General features: G+C 42.2%; 2 protein-coding genes across 2 annotated transcripts in view; one reads left to right on the top strand and one right to left on the bottom strand.

Annotated features, from left to right (window-relative positions):
- Window positions 1-21,168, top strand: part of LOC126074400 (HLA class I histocompatibility antigen, A alpha chain-like) — a 110,056-nt gene that overhangs the window by 40,030 nt on the left and 48,858 nt on the right. The gene's annotated exons all lie outside the window — the stretch shown is intronic.
- LOC126076146 (olfactory receptor 2H1-like) lies at window positions 19,540-20,477 on the bottom strand. Its single transcript, XM_049884673.1, is given in 2 exon segments — window positions 19,540-19,571; window positions 19,574-20,477. Coding segments are annotated over 2 exon segments (936 nt in total).

Here is a 21,168-nt window from a genome sequence, read left to right as displayed (position 1 = left end):
TCTCTCTTTTTGTCAGGAATTTCTGATTTTGTTCCTTTGTTTCTTCCTTCTCTGTCTCTCATTGTTCTTTTCCCCATTACAAGATATTAAAGAGTAAAAAAAAATATTGTTACATATTCAAACAAATGTGTGAGTAAAGCAATCTTTGTAGTTTAAAGAATAATGAAATCAATACCTGATACGCCTGTCAACCAGGTTAAGGAAATGAGCAAATGTTACAAGTGGCTTAGAGAGTTCTATGTGTCTCTCCTTGATCTCATCAAATACCTCCCCCAAAAGACATAACCACCATTCTGAATGTTTCGGATGTCAATCATTCCTTTTTTGTGATATAATTTATGTACCATAAAATTAACCTTTTAAAAGTATATAATTTGGTGGTTTTTTTGTATGTTCACAAAGTTGTGCAATCAATGGTAATTCCAGAACTTTTTTTTTTATCACTTCCAAAAGACACTCCACACCCATTAGCAGTTGTTCTCTCCACTGTTTTCTCTGTAATATAAAATTCTTTGAATAGCACCCTACACTAGAGCCAACAGTTTCTTATTTATCCATCAGCTGTCATTCTAATCAATTTTCTGCATTTTTAACTTTCTCATTCTCTTGGCATTTCATGCTCTCTCTTTTTCTGCCTTTTTTCTTAAGCTCTTTATATACACCTTCCTTAGTGACTCTCTCCCCTTTTCTCTCTTTTGATATCTGTTTTTTACCCCTTTCTCCTACTCTTACTCCCTCTAACATATTCATTCGTTCATTTATTCATTTTTTGAGGCCTAGTGTGCTGGCATTGTGCTAGGTGCTGGGCGAGGAGGAGGGGGGTTTGCTTAAAGGAGTTTCTGACAATCTAGTGATAGTTACCTGCTATTGCTCTTAGTAGCTACCATCTGTTGAGTGCATCTGTAGGTGCCAAGTATGGTGTTAAGCAGCTCCCTGAACATCTGTCTCTCACAGCAACTCTGCAAAGTATTTATTACTATCCCAAGTTTACCAAGAAATGAACGGTCTCAGAGAGGTTAAATAGCTAGTGTAAGGTTACCCAGCCAATAATTGCCAGGGCCAGGATTCTAGACCCTGTTTAACTCTAAATCTGGTGCTCCACTACTGAGGACATGTGGAAACTGTTATCTCATAGGCAAAGAACGAACTTTCTACTTACCCCCAATCAAATAAATATCTCCTTGGTGCTCTGCTGCCAGAGATCCCCCATGATAAAATTCTTACCTGAGGCCTAGAGTACACGATGGAGTCTTTGGTGGTTTAGTGGTAGAATTCTTGTCTTTCATGCTTGAGACCTGTGTTTGATTCCTAGTCAGCGCACCTCGTGTGCAGCCCCCATCTGTCTGTCAGCTAGGGTCTGTGTGTTCCTGTGATGCTGAATAGGTTTCAGTGGATCTTTGAGACTAAGACAGGCTCAGAAAGGGCTGGCTACCTACATCTGAAAATCAGGCAAGAAAAACTGTACGGATCTCAAGAGTCTGATCCGCAAGTGTTCATGGGAATGATGCAGAGGTGGGCAACAGGTTTTCTCCATTGTGCATGGGGTCACCATGAGTCAGAGGCCAAAACAATGGCAGCTAACTACAACAGCCTACACTTGGGCATTAGAGGAAAACTAAAACTAAAGAGCAATGGACACCCTTGAGTGGGTGCTAAGACCTCTGTTTATAATAAAGACTGCAAATACTATCAGGCATTTTTCCCAGCACTGCATATACAAGTGATATACTGAAGCCCGCTCACACCTGCTGTTATGAAATTGACAGGAACTTTGTGAGCCAGTTATTAAACCAATTGGTAGCTGTTTCCCAGTGAAAACAGCCCTATCAGGAATATTTACACTATGGAAATTGAGAAACACTATAAATCAGGGTTCTGCCTCTCTTCCCAAACTTGTTAAACATTACCAGTATACCTCTGATTGTCCCTTATAACAACTCTATATATTATTATCTCCTTTTTAATCTAAAGAAATTGAAGCAGAGAGAGGTTAAATAACTTGCCCAAGGCAATTTAGCTAGTAAACGCCAGAGCTGATATTTAAACCCAAGTGGGCTGTTTGCAGAGCCCAGCACTCTCAGCGTGCCATAATTCTACCCGGCAGATGAGGCCAAGGGCAATCAGAAGTCCTTGTTTGCTATGAAGCTCTTTGCCAAAAGCTTCCCCTCAGTCTGGGGAGAAGTGCTGGAGGTAAAAAGACAGACCTTGAGTGGAGGTAGAGGGAGGGATCCCAGGACTCCCACACTATGGACAGCAACAGGTCATTAATTCCGCTAAGACCCAGGGGTTCTACAGCCAACAGACAACTAATTATCCACTGTTGATGATAGACAGTGGAGGGGAATATCTGGAGGAAATATGCCAGCAATAGCCACCCCTGTGATAAGGAAGAAGGTCACCCACTCCTTCTCTCTACCAGTAGGGAAAACAAGGGCAATGTCTCTTGTCTGCACCATCTCCAAGCATCCGGACAGTTCTCTCAAACTTCTAATTCATCCTTTTAAGACCCTACTTTATAAAGTTCTCAACTTCCCACTTTTCTGTTTCATTCTTTTCTCTGAGTTGGACTAATTCTGTGTTATAATGCAGAATTATTAAAATCTAGGGTTAGAAGCGCACTGAGGACATTTAGCCTAATCCTCCTAAAACATAACGGAATCATTTTCATGCTCTCCCCTGTTAGAGTGGGGGCATGTGTGGTCAGCTAATGAACGACATCTTGGCCTGGGTCTGGATCACAGTGGATCACCTAGGCCCACGGATCTACCCAGTAGTCATGTCTGCTGTCCCAAATGTACAGTTGGAATGGGCACACTTGGTAGTTGGCAGAATCCCCAAGTAAGTTCTTTGGCCTGTGGAGTAAAGAGTTACAGTAGTGGGGAAGGCCAAGTGGAAGTCTTGGAACTATACCACCCCCTACAAAAATAATTATTGAAGAACAATATCATAAGCCAAGGGGAATGGCAGAGATTGATACCACTATTGAGGCCTGTAGGTGTGGTTGTCCGTATTATATCCCCCATTTAAGTCTCCAGTCTGGTTACTGCTAGAACCAGATGGGTCTTGGAGCATGAGAGTGCACTACCACAAACTCAACCAAGTAGAGCCTAAATTTCAGCAGATATGCCTGATTAACATGGCTTCAAGGTCCATAATATGTGGCTATTGATCTGGCGAATGTGTTCTTTTCAAACACTATGAGGAAATAGGTCCAGAAGCAATTTTCGTTCACATGGTTTGGATACAACCATTACTTATGATCAACCTTTCCTGTGATAATATGGTCAAAAGGGACATAGGCAGTGGCATGCTGGTACTCCAGGCAAATGCAAAAATGACAAAATAGTTGCTGTTGAGTCAATTTTGACTCATGGCAACCCCATGAGTTTCAAAATAGAACTTTGATCCATGGGGCTTTCAGTGGCTGCGATCTTTTGGAAATATATCACCAGGCCTTTTGGAAATACATCACCAGGTGCCACAGGATTTTCTTCCAAGGTGGCTCTGTATGGATTTGAACTGCCAAACTTTAGGGTAGTAGCTGAGTGCTTAACTCTTTGTGCCATCTACAGACTCCCCTACAGGCAAAAAGCCCTGATTTGTTGAATTTGTTGATTTCTGTAGTATAGGTTTTCCCAGCACAGCCAATTTCAAGCTGCCAGTGTGGCATCACTGAACAAAGAGTTGGGAAACAATGCACTTCAGCACACCATTATATGGTAAAAAGAAAAAAAGTGGTACATTGTATTTATATCATACAGGCATGGTAGTGGTAATAACCACAGGAGCATAGACCAAAAAACACCAAAGCTGTTGCCATCAAGTCAATTTCACCTCATAGTAATAATAAAATATATTACAAATCATTAAGAAATAGAGTTCTGAGTATTTATCATCTTTTAGTATAATTTATTTGCTTATAGGTTTATATAATTTAATTTTTAATAATGGCTGTGTTTAAAAACTGACTTGCAAACTTTCTGAAAATTTAGCATTCAACTCTCATGAGATGGTACAAGTCAGCACCAAAACACCACTGCACAAGGATGTTCTGCACATTCCAGAAAACATTACTTTGTTCCACTATGGCAATGACATCTTATAGATCAAACAGGATTACAAGAAGCTGTAAGTACTTTGGTGGCATTGGTAAGACAAATGCACCCCAGAGGGTGGGAGATAAACCCTGTGAAGATTCAGGAGCCCTCCAAATCATTGAAGTTTTTAGAAGCCCAGTGGTCTAGAGCATGTCAGAACATCCTTTCTAAAGTAAAGGGCAAATTGTTGCATCTCACATTTAACACTACTGGGTGGGAAAAATGATTAAGTGTTTGACTACTAGCTGAAAGTTTGCAGGTTTGAACTGGCCCCGAGGTGTCTAGGAAGACAGGTTTGGCGATCTGCTTCTGAAAGGTCACAGTCCTGAAAACCCTATGGAGCAGTTCTACTCTACACACATGGGGTCACAACGAGTCAGAATTGCCTTGACGGCAACTAAGAAGAGCTATGCCTTAGTCTGGGATCTCTAGAGAAGCAAAGTCACTGAAGCGTGGGTATACATATACAGAAAGAGAGAGAGAGAGATTTGTATCAAGGAAATGTCTCATGCGTTTGCACAAAGTCCCAGGTCCATGGGTCAGGCTGGAGACTTGTCCTGACTCACATAGCTGCAGGGGTGGGCAAACCAAAGATCGGCAGGTCAGAGAGTAGGCCACTGGCTCACAGGCTGTGAAGGCTGATGAATCCCAAGACTGACAGGTAAGCTGCTAGCTCAAACCCAAGAACCAGAGGTCAGATGAGGATCTAGAGTGAGCAAAAGCCAGCAAGCTTTGCTAGAAATTCCACATTTATTGGATGTAGGCCATACCCCTAAGGAAACTCCCTTGCTGCTCATAGTGGATCTCATAATGGAGATGATTACATTATATCAGATCTCATTATGGAGGTGATTACATCATTACATAGCTGCCAAACTGCATCATAACTGCCAAACCACTGAGATTCATGGCCCAGCCAAGTTGGTAGATAACCTTAACCAACACAAGCAACAACAATGGTAATACTACAAGTGTTTGATCCTAGGGGCAGCATATTTCACAGGCTTGGGAATACTGCATGGAACCATTTACTAGTGATGTTGACTTTGACTAGAACCCAGAGCAAATAAGTGCTCTGCAGCAGCTACAGGCTGTTGTACACACAGTGCAGTTACTAGGGGCGTAGAATCTTGCAGACCCTCAGACATTAGAGGTATCAGTGATGGAGATTTCTGGTAATCCTCAAATGGAGAATTGCAACTTAGACCCTTGGGTTTGGATCAAGGCCATTCTATCTGTTTCAGAGAAGCATACACCATTCAGAAAATCATAGCCTGGTACTGGACCTTGTTAGAGGCATGGAGCTCCTGACCATGGGACATCAAATAACCATGAGAATAGAGTCCATTATAGCTGGGTTCTGTCAAACCTAACACATGATATGGTCTACTGAGCATAGCAATAATCAGAGGGGTAGCACTTCCTGGATTGAGCATGAGCAGAACTAGAGGGCAGAAGCAATGAGCATGAGCAGGTGGCCTAGGTCCCTGTGCCAGCCATACTGTTACCCAGGTGCCTCTCTATCTGCTCACAGTAATGGCTACATGAGGTAGGAGGAGCGTTGCAGGTCTCTATTCCTGCGTAAACTCCCCAAAAGTTGGTGGTTTAAACTAACAACAATTTCGTTATATCTCACAGTGTTGAGGATCAGGAATTCTGGAAGAACTTGGCTGGGTGATTCTTCTGTTCCATGTGGCATCAACTGCGATCACTTGGAAGTATTCAGCTGGCAGATGGAGTGCTCCAGAGGCTCAAGACAGCTTCATTCATGTATCTGGCACCACCTTGGTGGGAATGATCTGAGCCTGGATTCAGCTGGGCCCTTCTCCTTCTTCATGCTGTCTCAGGGCCTCTTCACATGATCCCTTCAGCATGGTGCTCAAACTTCTGACATGGTGATTCAGGGCTCAAGAGTGGAACTGCAAGTTCAGTTAAAGGTCAGGCCCAGAAGTGGCATGGTGTCACTCTGCCACACTGCATTGGTCAAAGCAGTCACAGATGAATCCCCATCTTATTGGGAGAATAGGCAAAGAACTTGTAGCCTTCTTAATCTGCCTTGGGGACATGGGTACTTTATGAACAATTGATGGAGGTGAAAAGCCTGAGCTTGTTTCATGAGTGGATCAGGTCAGTACATGGGTGTGAGCTGAAGATGGACTTCTGTTGCACTACACCCACACTCAAGTGTGCCCTGGGAAGACAGTAGTGAGGGTACATCCTCCCAGTAGGCAGAGGCTTGCACTTCATGTTGAAAGAAAGGTAGCCCAATAAAAGAATATATATGAACTCACAGGAAGTGGCCAATGGCTTGGTAGGCTGATCAAGGGCCTGTGTTTTAGTTACCTAGTGCTTTCACAACAGAAATTTAAAGAAGAGAAATTCATTTTCTCACGGTTCTGGGGGCTAAGAGCCCAAGGCGGAGTCTTGGCCATGTGAATCCCTTCTGTAGGCTTCTCTCCTAGTTTCTGGTGACTATGGGCAATTCCTGGCATTCCTTTACTTGCAGTGAATCCTCCCCTGGCATCTGCCTTCCCTCTGTGTGTGTCCATGTGTCTATTCTGTTCTTTTTTAACTCAGAAGTGATTAAGTTTAGGACCCACCCTGCTCTGATATGACCTCATTATCATCACAAAAGAAAAGCCCTGTTTCCATACAGGATCACATCCACAGGTACAGAGTCCAGGACTTCAATAAATATTTTCTGGGGACACAATTCAATCAGCAACAGCCTGGAAAATGGGAGACAATCAAATGTGAGGAAGAGGCATGTGCATGGGTCTATGAAATGGGCAAGATATGTGAAAATCCTTGTATTGCATGTCAGTACCCAGCAGAGAGCATTTACAGAAATGGTACAAAAACAACCAAGTAAACAGAATGACTACAGGGCAGTTGATATCAACTAATTTCTATCATGGGCCCCACGAGTGCTGGCAGAATGGGCCTTTGAAAGCAGTGCCCAAGATGGAGGCTGTGTGTGGGTGGGACAGCCTGAGCTTCCACTCACTAAGCCCAGTCTAGGTGCTGCCACTGCTGGATGTCTAACCTGCCAGAAATATGCTAATGCTGTGGCCCTGACACAGCATCGCATTCTGGGTGTGAGTTTACAGATCCAGGATTCAAAACCAGGACATTTTTGAATACTGTTGCTGATTGAATTGTGTCCCCAGAAAATATTTATTGAAGTCCTGGACTCTGTACCTGTGGATGTGATCCTGTATGGAAACAGGGCTTTTCTTTTGTGATGATAATGAGGTCATATCAGAGCAGGGTGGGTCCTAAACTTAATCACTTCTGAGTTAAAAAAGAACAGAATAGACACATGGACACACACAGAGGGAAGGCAGATGCCAGGGGAGGATTCACTGCAAGTAAAGGAATGCCAGGAATTGCCCATAGTCACCAGAAACTAGGAGAGAAGCCTACAGAAGGGATTCACATGGCCAAGACTCCGCCTTGGGCTCATTATCCTGCAGTCCAAGACTGCATTAGCAGTTTTGATGATGCTCAAATACCTTTCACATGTGGTCATAGACCCAAGTACAAAGCTCAGTGATGGTCTCAGAATTACGTTTTGGTTTGCTATGATTCTCTCCTGAGTTCACCTTTTTAAAATTCTTTTTGGTTTCAGACTGTATTATGGATAGATTAACATTCTTTGCTAGTTTTGTGGCATATAAAATATGAATGGATGAAGGAGCTTTGACAGTGGGGCAGGAGCGGGGTGTTGATAATTACCCTAGGCTAAAAAAAAAAATTTTTTTTTTACATTTTTTTATTTAACTTTTATTCTAGCTTCCACGTTATTATGGCCATTTTGCCTGCCAACTAGTGATAAGCACTGAAAGTGGTTCCTGTGGGCATAAGCTTGTATCCATCTCTGTCCTGAGCCTAGCCTATAGCAACTTAAAATTCACTCACACACACACACAGATGCACTATTTATTTGTGTAGGCTAAATGCACAAGGTGTAATGTTTAAAACACAAGCTAAGGTATACAGTAAAAAGCAGTTTTCCCTTCCATGTCTGTTTTTCATCAAGCTACCCAGCTCCTCTTTCCAGACACAACAATCAAGACTAATTTCTTATGTATCTTTTAGCAATGTTGTGTGCATATTATGTCATTGCGAGTCCAATAAGGAGACAGAAACCACACAGTGATTCAGAGAGGGGAAATTTAACACAAATCATTATTGAAACCAGCTGGCAACAGTTCACTCTGACTCATAGTGACCCCGCGTGTGTCAGAGGAGAACAGGGCTGAGTAGTTTAAATGGCTGATTTTTCAGAAGTAGGTCACCAGGCCTTTCTTTTGAGGTGCCTCTGCACCATCCAGGGACTGCAAAGCATTATTAAGCTATGATAAAAGTGTAGATAAAAGACTAGCTGTAAGATGTAAAGAGAACACTACAGGGTACCCTAGGGCTGAGGGAGAGCACCTAAGACAGAACAAAATTTGGTCCCCTCCCAAGGCTGGGATTCAGACCTCACTGGAAGAGTTGTGATTTCAGCCACTGCATGGCAGAAAAGTTCCTGGGACTTCCCAGGCCAGAGCTGGTCCACAGTTGCTAGACAAGGAGAAAGCAATTCTTTGGGACACAGGCAAGTCACAGCTGGTGGGTGGGTGTGCAGATGTTCTGAGGAAGTCAGGACACAGTTATAGGCAGGAGGACTGGTGTTCTCAGTGTCTGAGTTGGGAGAGCTGCAGGAGAGAAACTTTCATGGGGACAGATGATCAGAGGCAGTTAGAGTCAGTGTGGGTGGGAGGCATGGAGTGTGAGGTGTTCATGTTAGGAGAGCCAGGGATTGGTGATCACCTGGCTGGTTTAGGGCTGCGAGATTAACGAGGTTCCATGGGCACATGGCTGGGGCACAGCAACACCGGATGTCCTCACGCCCGCATCTGACTGTGTAACTGCTGGACCCAGCAAGAGAAGCTTCTTTCTCTGCAAAGTTCTTCCAGAGCCCTTTACTGGGAAAGCTTAATGTCTTGCTTACTGTGAAGGAGAAATGCTTAAAGGAATTCCATCCATTATTCTAGAGCAGTTATTCAACTTGAATTCAAGCTGAGAGGCAATATATAGACAATGGGCACACATATACAAATATAAACAAAAACACAAACACATGTATGTGCTTATATATGTGTAATTTCCTTACATTTAAACACAATGCCAGCATATTGTTTGTTTATTATGCACCTCACTATTTATTTGCTAAGAGACAATTCCATGTTGGTACACACACAGTTGCCTCTTTTTAAAGACAACTTATTATTCCACTATATATACCTTCATGTAGTTCACCAGTCCCTTATTGATGAATTTTAAGTTATTTCTAATCTTTTGCTACTAAGAGCAAGAGAATAATGAGTATCATTTTACATATATTATTCTATACCCTTATTTGCACATTAATGAGATACATTTCCACAAGCAGAATTACTAGGTCAAAGGTATGTGTGTGAACATTTTAAAAATTATATTTTAAACATAAAATTTGATACACGAAAAGCATGAGTGTTACACATACCCAGATTATAACACTAATCACCCAATGAACACTCATTAAGCCACCACCCAACCAAGGTACCGGAACATTACCACTAACTCACATCTTCTCTACCTCAGGCAGCTGTCTCCCCTGTAGATGTATCCACTACCATGAATCTTCCATTGGTCGTTTTCTTGCTTTTTATTTGAATAGTTTTATAATGAGCTATCTCTTTCAAGTAACTGTCTTAATGTTTAGATTGGGCTTCAGCTCTGATCTATAGGCTTCTTCTCTGTTAAAAAGCAGGCATATCCTGAGCTTGAAAGTACATTGTCTTTTTCTGTCTCTCTATGAAGTTTTTTTTTTTTTTTATGAAGTTTTGATTGTTTTTGCAGTTTTTAAAAAGAGCAACATACTTTAAGTACTCTCCAGGGACTTTTGTTTTGTTTTGTTTTCACTCAATAGTGTGTCTCTGAGATTTATCCATATTGTTGCTTGCAGATGTGATTCATTCATTTTTCACTGCTGTATGATAGTCCACAATTAAAAACTCTATTTTTCTGCTATTGAAAGGCATTTGTGTTGATTCAGTTAGGTGTATTTATTTTAAATCTTGATAGGTGGCATGAAATTGTCCTCTTTTAAATTTTCTTTAAATGTTTTTTCTGCCTTTTCTTGCCTGTCTTGTTGGAATTCCCATTATGTGTATGTTGCTATGCTTGTTGGTGCCCACGGATCTCTGAGACTCTTCAATTTTTTTTCATTCTTTTTCCTTACTGTCTTCAAATGTAAAACCTTTATTGATCTGCCTTAAATTTGATAATCCTTTCATTTCATTGAGGCCCACTTTGGGTGTCTTGTTACTTTGAGCTCCCTCTACAACTTATCTCTTGTCTTCTAGTCTGTTGCTTCCCCCTCCTGATATTGAAACCTTACAGTGCGGTGACGTGACCTTTTCTAATTGTTTTCCATGGAGATTGCTGCTGGTTTTAATGTGTCCAAGATAGGGAATTTTCTGCTTTATGCTCCAAACAAAGTCAACTCCTTTTGCAGCAGAGCTACTTATCCTTACAGCCTCCCCTGCCCTGGCTCTACTTTCATGCCATGGAGCTAGAGGGTGGGTAGGATTAGCCCATGCTAAAATGCCAGCAATTTTCACTATTCTTACTGAGGCTCAGTACATTTTCTTGAATAAACTCTTCTCAGTGTCTTGTATGCCATTGGTTAAAGTTCTTTTTGACAATTTTATGAAGACATATTGATGGCTTTTGGGAAGAGAACTTTCCAAACTTCAACTCAGCCATTCTGAATTTTTATTCCAACCAGGTAAGTAAGAATTCAAAAGGTTTTGGATTCAGTTTGGTTTGCAGTTTTATAACATTGTTAATTGTGAAAGCACTTTCACATATTTTATCCTGAGTTTTTACTCGTAGAAGGGATGGAGACCTCTTCCCCAGGGAGGATTCAATGGGTGGGATGACTTAAATAGGGCCACTCCATCAGCTTGGGGACAAGATGGGATGTTCATGGACCCTTGTGTCACTTGCTCCATCTCCTTTACCGATCAAGATCACCACAGCCTTCTTTTGTGCTTTGTCTCATTTTCTAATTTTGTTACAAGGCAATAAAGGTAAGAATCTTTTGTCTCTGAGGGAATTTATTATGGCACAAGCAAGAAAATCCACTCTGATACTGCATTAAGAGAGAGCGATGCCAGACTCCAAGAAGAAATCTTTTCCGAGGTCAGGAATGGGGGGCACCCGGGGAGTCTGGAACAGCTCTTTCTCTGACAATTTCACATAGGAAGGGAGGAGGAGAGAGGGAGTGAACAGCAGAATCCAGATTTGTTTTTCACATTCCTTGAAAGGGAACTGATTCACAGAATCCAGGTGCTCTCTGATTAGGGAATTCCCAGCACTAGCTTTTCCTGGGAGGATCCCAGACTTGCTCTCACGGCCACTCCATGCTGGAAACCCCCAGCTCCTGTGCGTAGCTTCTCTGTTGCCAGCCCAAAGTCTGGTCAATCAGGAAGAGCATGATGCTGGTGTGTTTCGGGTGGAGATATCTATTCCTATTTGTGGAGCTTGTAAGGGGAAGGTAGGCTCACTTTAACTGACCAGAATGGATACCTGACCAACCCCTAAGACTCTGCCTGGGCGTGGAGACCTCAGGGATTTAGTCTTTGCTTGGCCCCAACTGTTAAGCCCTGGAGGTCCAGGGGAGCCTGTAGAACCTGATGGGGGTTGGATGATGGGTGTCAGTGTCATCTGTAGGTGGACCAAGATGGCAACCTTGAATATTCACAGTCCTGGAAGAATAGTTCTTAGCAACTTTTCTACCAGATTCAGTCCTCCATCAGGCTTTGACTCCTGCGCTTATGGACTCTCTGTTCACCTCTGCTGAGTGGGGAAGAATAAACGGGATAGTCTAGGCAGGGTCTGCCATTCAGGAATGCCCCTGATGGCATTTAGACCCTGAACCTCTTCTTGCTGTCACTTAGCCCAAGGCTACTTGCTGTTTCCTCTCCTCTGCTTTTCTTTGTCTCTTTGCCTCCCTTCTCTATATATACCTCTCCTAACACACACACACAAACACACACACAGAAACACACATATTGATCCCTACCCCATAAAACCCCCACGTGTCTGTCAGTTTGTCATACTGTGGGGGCTTGCATGTTGCTGTGATGCTGGAAGCTATGCCACTGGTATTCAGACACCACCAGGGTCACCCATGGTGGACAGGTTTCAGCTGAGCTTCCAGACTAAGAGAGACTAGGATGAAGGACACGGCAGTCTACTTCGGAAAAGAATTAACCAGTGATACCTTATGAATAGCAGCAGAACACTGTCTGATAGAGTGCCAGAAGACGAGCCTCCCAGGTTGGAAGGCAGTCAAACGACGATTGGGGAAGAGCTGCCTCCTCAAAGTATAGTTGACCTTAATGATGTGGATGGAGTCAAGCTTTTGGGATCTTCATTTGCTGATGTGGCACAACTCAAAATGAGAAGAAACAGTGCGAAAATCCATTAATAATTGGAACATAGAATGTATGAAGTATGAATCTAGGAAAATTGGAAATCATCAAAAATGAGATGGAATACATAAACATCCATATCCTAGGCATTAGTGAACTGAAATAGGCTGGTATTGCCTTTTTCAATCGCACAATCATGTGGTCTACTCTGCTGAGAATGGCAACTTGCAGAGGAATGGCATTGCACTCATCGTCAAAAAGAATGTTTCAAGATCTATTCTGAAGTACAAGGCTGTCAGTGAAAGGATAATATCTATACACTACAAGGAAGACCAATTAATACAACTATTATTCAAATTTATGCACCATCCACTAAGGCTACAGATGAAGAAATTAAAGATTTTTACCAGCTTCTGCAGTCTGAAATTGCTCAAACACACAATCAGGATGCATTGATAATTACTGGTGATTGGAATGTGAAAACTGGACACAAAGAAAAAGGATTGGTAGTTGGGAAATATGGCCTTGGTGACATACATAAATGATACCAGAGATCCCATGAGATAATTTTGCAAGACCAATGACTTCTTCATTGCAAATGCCTTTTTCAGCCACATAGATGGCGATTATACACGGGGACCTTGCCAGACACAGCACACAAGAGTCAAATAGAATACATCTGAGGAAAGAGACTACAAAATGCTCAATATCATGAGTCAGAACAAGGGCAGCAGTCGACTGCAGAACACATCATCAATTGCTGATCTGCAAGTTCAAGTTGGAACCAAAGAAAATTAGAACAAGTTGACAAGACCCAAAGTATGACCTTGAGTATATTCCACCTGAATTTAGAGACCATCTCAAGAATAGATTTGACACGTTGAATACTAATGAAGGAAGACCAGACGAGTTGTGAAGTGACATCAAGGACATCATACATGAAGAAAGCAAGAGGTCACTAAAAAGACAGGAGAGAAAGAAAAGACTAAATGCATGTCAGAAGAGACTTTGAAGCTTGCTCTTGAACGTCAAGTAGCTAAACCAAAAGAAATGATGAAGTAAAAGAACTGAACAGAAAATTTCAAAGGGCAGCTCGAGAAGACAAAGTATAACAATGACATGTGCAAAGAGCTGGAGATAGAAAACCAAAAGGGAAGAAGAGGCTTGGCATTTCTCAAGCTGACAGAAGTGAAGAAGAAATTAAAGCCTCGTGTTGCAAGAGTGAAGGATTCTATGGGGGAAAATATTAAATGATGCAGTAAGCATCAAAAGAAGATGGAAGGAATACACAGAGTCATTATACCAAAAAGAATTGGTTGATGTTCAACCATTTCAAGAGGCAGCATATGATCAGGAACCGATGGTACTGAAGGAAGAAGTCCAAGCTGCACTGAAGGCCTTGGTGAAAAACAAGGCTCCAGGAATTGACGGAATATCAATTGAGATGTTTCAACAAATGGAAACAGATGTGGTGCTGGAGGTGCTCACTTGTCTATGCCAAGACATATGGAAGACAGCTACCTGGCTAACTGACTGGAGGAGATCCATATTTATGCCTATTCCCAAGAAAGGTGATCCAACCGAATGTGGAAATAATTGAACAATATCATTAATATCATGCCCAAGTAAAATGTTGCTGAAGCTCATTCAAAAGTGGCTGGAGGAGTATATTGACAGGGAACTGCCAGAAATTCAGGCCAGATTCAGAAGAGGTCATGGAATGGGGGATATCATTGCTGATGTCAGATGGATCCTGGCTGAAAGCAAAGAATACAAAAAGGATGTTCACCTGTGTTTTATTGACTATGCAAAGATATTTGACTGTGTGGATCATAAGAAATTATGGATAATGTTGTGAAGAATGGGAATTCCAGAACACCTAATTGTGCTCATGAGGAACCTGTACATAAACCAGGAGACAGTTGTTTGAGCAGAACAATGGGAAAGGTGTGCATCAGGGTTGTATCCTTTCACCATACCTACTCAATCTGTATGCTGAGCAAATAATCCAAAAAGTTGGACTGTATGAAGAAGAACAGGGCATCAGGATTGGAGGAAGACTCATTATCAACCTGTGTTATGGCAGGTGAGACAGCCTTGCTTGCTGAAGGTGAAGAGCGCTTGAAACACTTAATGATGACGATGGAAGACCACAGCCTTCAGTATGAATTGCACCTCAATATAAAGAAAACAAAAATCCTCACAACTGGACCCACAAGCAACATCATGGTAAACTGAGAAAAGACTGAAGCTGTCGAGAATTTCATTTTACTTGGATCCACAATCAACACTATGGAAGCAGCAGTTAAGAAATCAAAAGACGCATTGCATTGGGCAAATCTGCTGTGAAAGACCTCTTTAATGTGTTGAAAAGTAAAGATGTCACCTTGAAGATTAAGGTGTACCTGACAAAATTCATGATATTTTCAATTGCATCCTATGCTTGTGAAAGCTGGACAATGAATAAGGAAGACCGAAAAGAATTGACACCTTTGAATTGTGGTGTTGGTGAAGAATATTGAATATACCATGGACTGCCAAAGAATGAAGAAATCTGTCTTGGAAGAAGTACAGCCAGAGTGCTCCTTAGAAGCAAGGATTGCAAGACTACGTCTTATATACTTTGGACATGTTATCAGGAGAGATCAGTCCCTGGAGAAGGACATCATGCTTGATAAAGCACAGGGTCAGTGAAAAAGAGGAAGACCCTCAACAAGATGGATTGACACAGTGGTTTCAACAATAGGCTGAAGGATAACAACGATTGCCAGCAGTGTGCAGGACCAGGCACTTTTTTGTTCTGTGGTACATAGGGTCACTATGAGTCAGAACCGACTCAACGGTGCCTAACAACAACAACCCCATAAAAGTACTGGAAGTATTAAATAAGGCAACATATCGGAAATTGTCTTACACAATCCCTAGGATATACCATATACTCAGTAATCATTACTTTCCTCCTCTTGTCTCCATTTAATTGTTCATGCATTCAAAAATTTATTTATTCATATAATCAATATTCATTAAGAACCAACTATGCAGACCCTGTGCTAGGCACTGAGGATATAAAGATAAGTGAGACAATAACCTGACCCTCAAGATTCTTACTCTCTACTGGGGAAAAGGACAATTCAGAGAAGATTCTATTGTTCATAAGAAGTGCTCAGTTAGAGGCTTGCACAGAGAGCTCTTAGGAATACAGACTGGGGACACTTATCCTAGAGATGGGGCTGATAAATTAAGGAAGCAGGAACCTGGTCTTCAAAGGCCTTGATTGTCCGCATAGGAGCTTGGGCTTTATGTTTAATAATGAGGAGAACATTTATTATTTTTGGCTAAGGAAATGATATGGTCAAGTTTGCATTTTAGAGCAATTACTCTGGTGGCAGCATAGAGAATCAATTAGATCGGGCAAGACAAGGGGCAGGGAGGCAGTTGGTGGTCATTAATGCCATCCTTCACACATTTTGGTTCTTCTTCCTGACACATGGTAGATTTCTTGTCCTTGTACCTTGAAGTTAGAAGTGGCCTTGAGACTTGCTTTGGCAAATGAATAAGTGAAAGTGACATGCCACTTCTCAGTGAAAGCTTTAAGAGTCAGTTTCCCATTTGTTACATTTATTATTCCCTTCTGCCCCAGCAACTAGTAACATTGAGGAAGGTGGCTGTTCTGTTAGTCTGCGTAGTGGGGTGAGAATGGCATCACAGAATCCCTAAGACTGGCAAAAGGCATGTAGCATCAGTAGGAAATAAACCTGTTTCAAATCACTGAGATTTTGTTATTGCTATTACATCACAAACTGATACACCCATAATGAGGCTATTAAAATAAAAATGATCAATATTCAGAGCCCATATGTCCTAGTTATCTACCCAAAAAACCCTATCTAGAGATGCTATAACAGAAACACCACAAGTGGATGGCTTTAACAAATAGAAATCGATTTTCTCATATTTTAAAAGGCTACAAGTCCAAATTCAGGTTGCCAGCTTGAGGAGAAGGCTTTCTTTCTGTCAGTTTTGGGGAAGGTCCTTGTTATCAATCTTCCCACAGTCTAGGGGTTTCTCAGTGAAAGGGCCTGGGGTCCTTCACATCACTCCGGGCGCTTCTTTCTTGGTAATATGAGGTCTCTCTCTTCTCTGCTCCATTCTTTCTTTTATATCTCAAAAGAAATTGACTCAAGATACTACCTAATCCTGTAGATTGAGTCCTGCCTCATTAACATAACTGCATCTAATCCTGCCTCTTTAACATCAAAGAGGTTAGGATTTACAACACATAGCATTGTCACATCAGATCACAAAATAGTGGACAACCACACAATTCTGGGAATCATGGCCTAGCAAGATGACTTATATTTTGGGGAGACACAATTCAATCCATAACACCAAGAAAAGCAGAATCAGTAGGGATGGAGAGAAGTGGATAGATATGAGAACTGTTAAGTTGAAGTTGAACAGACCTGGTGACTGAAATGCAGAAGAAGAACCAGGTTCAGGTGGATAGAAAGAAGATGACCCTGATATGAAACTTCCTGGATTTGAAGTCCAGATAGAGCTGTTCAGTGACACTTGGACATCAGGTGAGCAACTGAAGAGAGATACCTGGGCTGTATGTAAAGATTAGAGTAGCATCAGCAGATAAACCTTGTTCCTGAGTTCCTTTTTTGGGGGCCTCAAAGTCAAGATTCTCTGCTCTTCCCCTACTAGCATCAAGATGGTATAGGCTGCTGAGGTGAGAGGAACAGTGGGAAGAAGAAAGAGGAGAGAATTGTTCAATTCTAAGAAGATTTTTTGTTTTTCACTATTCCATCTCCCTAGAATTCAGGTGAGGATCTATGAAGGTAATGATGAGGATAAACCTTGAGAAGTGAATAAGGGTTCATAGAAGTTAGAGCTTGTACTGTTGTTTCTTTTCCTTGTTTTCAGGCACTTCTACCATTCAGAGTCCACTGCAGCATTTTATCTCCTACAATTTGATTTGAAGTTTTGTGCCTAGCCATTGAAGGATGGTCAGAATCCCAGAATCCCACTGGAAGAAAGATTCAGGACAACTGTTCAAAGAGCAGAGGTGTGGCTCTAATGGCCATTGTCTATAATGAAGGTGGGAATGGGGAAAGGAAATCCATCCGGAAATGGGAAAAGATCTTCATAAATTGAGAGAAGGTTAGTTCTAGGATCTCTGGATTGCTGGATGGCCAGGGAAGTACTAGGACTGAAGCAGTAAATCATTCTGCCTGAAGACCTGTTTGAATATAAATCCTAATGATGCTGGTATACTTGATTACAGTGTGAAACAACAGTGTGTGCTTAGAAATTTGCCAGTTTAAGTTTTTCAGAGGCTGGCTTTTAGTCTAATGAATTGCACTGTGTTCTTGGGTAAAGATCCTTAAATTCTCCCAACTTCAGCTCCATCTCAATCCTCCTTAAAGAAGTGGAGAGAAAGCACCTGTCATGGATTGAATTTTGTTCCCCCAAAATACGAGTATCAGTTTTGCTAGGCCATGTTTCCCAATACTGTGTGATTGTCCACCATTTTGTCATCTGATGTGATTTTCCTATGTGTTGTAAATCCTACCCCTTAGATGTTAATGAGGTGGGATAGGAGGCAGTTATGTTAATGAGGCAAGGCTCAAGCTACAAGGTTGGATTGTATCTTGAGCCACTGTCTTTTGAGATCTAAAAGGCAGAGGCGAATAGAGAGACAGAAGGGTCTTGTACCATCATGAAAGCAGTGCTGTGAGTAGGGTGCACCCTTTGGACCTGGAGTTCCTGTGCAGAGAAGCTTTTAGTCTAGGGGAAGATTGATGACAAGGAGCTTCTTCCAGAGTTGACAAAGAAAGCCTTCCCTGAGATCCGACGCCCTGAATTTGGACTTCTAGCCTACTAGACTGAGTGAAAATAAACTTCTGTTTGTTAAAGCCAGCCACTTGTAGCATTCCTGTTATAGCAGCACTAGATGACTGAGAAAGCACCCTAATGATGAAGAAAAAAAAAAAAGAAAAAAACATGGTAGGAACTAGAAATGGTGAAGAAATGATGGTGGTGACATGACAGTTGGAGACAGATTATGTAACCAGACATGGGCATGATGGACTTAGAGAATTTATAATGGAGGTGAAGAAGGTTAAACATAAACTACAAAGGAAAACCAACAGAGAAGGGATTAAATATTAAAAATCGACATAAGATATGTTAACGTATAAAAAACATGATAGTGTTTTTGAGTTTGAGCTGTGAATTAAAGATACTTTTTTTTTTTTTTTACTGTCTTAGTTATTTAGTGCTGCAACAACAGAAATACCACAAGTGGATAGCTTTAATATACAGACATTTATTCTGTCACTGTCTAGTAGGCTAGAAGTCTGAATTCAGGGCACCAGTTCCAGGGGAAGGCTTCATCTCTTTGTCAGCTCTGGAGGAAGGTCGTTGTCATCAATCTTGCTCTGGTATAGGAGCTTTTTAGCGCACGGACCCAGGGATCAAAGGACAGACTACCTCCTGGTTCTTCATTCTTGGTGTCATAAGGCCCCGCATCTCTCTGTTCGTTTCTCTTTTTTATATCTCAAAAGAGATTGACTCAAGATACAATCTAATCTTGTAGATTGACTTCTGCCTCATTAACATTACTGCCTCTACTCCTGCCTCATTAACATCATACAGGTAAGATTCACAACACATGGGAAAATCACATCAATGACAAAATTGTGGATAATCACACAATACTGGGAATCATGGCCTAGCCAAGTTGACACACATTTTGGGAGACACAATTCAATCCATAACACTTACCTTCTCTCACTTGAGTGTCAGTCTATTTCTCTCTCCCTTTCTATCATACACACAGACACACTGTAATCCACTGAAGAAGCTTGAATGGGTGTAGAGAAGGCAGTGGAGTAGAAAAGTCAACGTTCTTGAAAAACTGTGAAGAAGCCCTTAGTTTAGAGAGCACATTAAGCTGCTATCCCTCAGCTTTCCCTAGAGTCTGCTTCCTTCCCAGAAACCTCATGAATGCCCTCTTAACCTCCTTGTTCCTTAAGGTGTATATGAGAGGGTTAAGTGCAGGAGTGCCTACTGCATAGAAGAGACCAAAGAACTTGCCCCTCTTTTGGGCATAGGGATTTTTGGGCTAGAGGTAGACAGAAATGACTAAGCTGTAAAAGATAGTGACTACAGTGAGGTGGGAAGAGCAGGTTCCAAAAGCCTTTCTCCATGCTATTGCAGAGTTAATTCTCAGCACTGCCCAGGCAATGGCACCATATGAGATAAGAATGAGAATGAGTGGCATAACCAGGAAAATGACACTGGACACAGCCAATCGAATCTCATTATAGGTGGTGTCCCCACAGGAGAGATGAATTAGAGATGGAACCTCACATACAAAGTCATCTATCTGCCGGTGGGGGCAGAAAGGTAGGCGGAGGGTGGGTGGTGTCTGTACTAGTGATTGGGCCAAACCCATAGCCCAGGCCACAGCTGCCAGCTGTCCACACAGGTGGGGGTGGATGATGGTGGCATAGTGGAGGGGCTGACAGACAGCCACATAGCGACCAAAGTCCATCACTGTCAGGAGGATGCACTCAGTGGTCCCAAGGAACAGAAAGACGAAGAGCTGGACAGAGCAGCCAAAGAAGCTCATGGTCTTCTTTGGGCCCCAGAGGTTGAATAGCATCTGGGGAACAAAACTTGTGGTGATGCAGAGATCCAAGAAGGAGAGGTTGGAGAGGAAAAAGTACATTGGTGAGTGAAGCCTAGGATCCATCACGGACAGAAGGATGATGAGTGTGTTGCCCACAAGGGTCAGGAGGTAAGAAATCAAGACAATCACAGAGAGGATTCTTTCCAGCCCTGGGTGTGCCAAGAAGCCCAGGAAGAGGAAGCCCAGTGGGGAGCTCTCGTTGACCATGGCCTGTTCCTTCAGACTCTAGAGAGGGAGGAGACCTGTCAGTTGAGTGAGGGTGTTCCATCGTGTTTTATAAGAACTCACCATGCAGACTTGTCAGATCATACAGATAGAGGGTTCTTTTCTCCTTCCTCTCACCCAGCCTCCCTTTCACAGCCACAACACCATCCTATAGTTCTTCTCTCTTCCTACTCCTCTTGCTGAAATGTTTTTTCATGGTAGGAAACCAGAGGTGTACTGAGAAATAGATGGAGCACCACACTGGTACCTCTGACTTCTCAGTTGAAGGTAGAAGAGGCTGTTGTGAAGCATGGAGAACTAATTAAAGAATTTATGCTGCTGTTGTTTCCTGCCATTGAGGCGATCCCCAAAACGTGATAACGCCATGCAGGATAATCTGGGAAGGATGCGATCCATAGGGTTTTCATTGGCTGATTTTGAAAGTGGGTCACCAGGCCTTTCTTCCTAGCTGTCTTAATCTGGAAGCTCCACTAAAACCTCCTCAACATCATAGCAACACGGAAGCCTCCTTTGACAAAAGGGTGCTGGCTGCTCTTTAGGTGCATTGGTGAGGAATCAAACACTGGTCTCCTGCATGGAAGGTGAGATGTCTACCACTGAACCACCAATATCTCTAATCAATTAAACTAAAGAAAATCCATTGCTGTGGAGTTAATTTCGATTTGTGGTGACT

The sequence above is a fragment of the Elephas maximus genome, chromosome 1, assembly GCF_024166365.1.
Source record: "Elephas maximus indicus isolate mEleMax1 chromosome 1, mEleMax1 primary haplotype, whole genome shotgun sequence".
Lineage (NCBI taxonomy): Eukaryota > Metazoa > Chordata > Mammalia > Proboscidea > Elephantidae > Elephas > Elephas maximus.
This window is presented reverse-complemented; position numbering and strand designations above follow the sequence as displayed.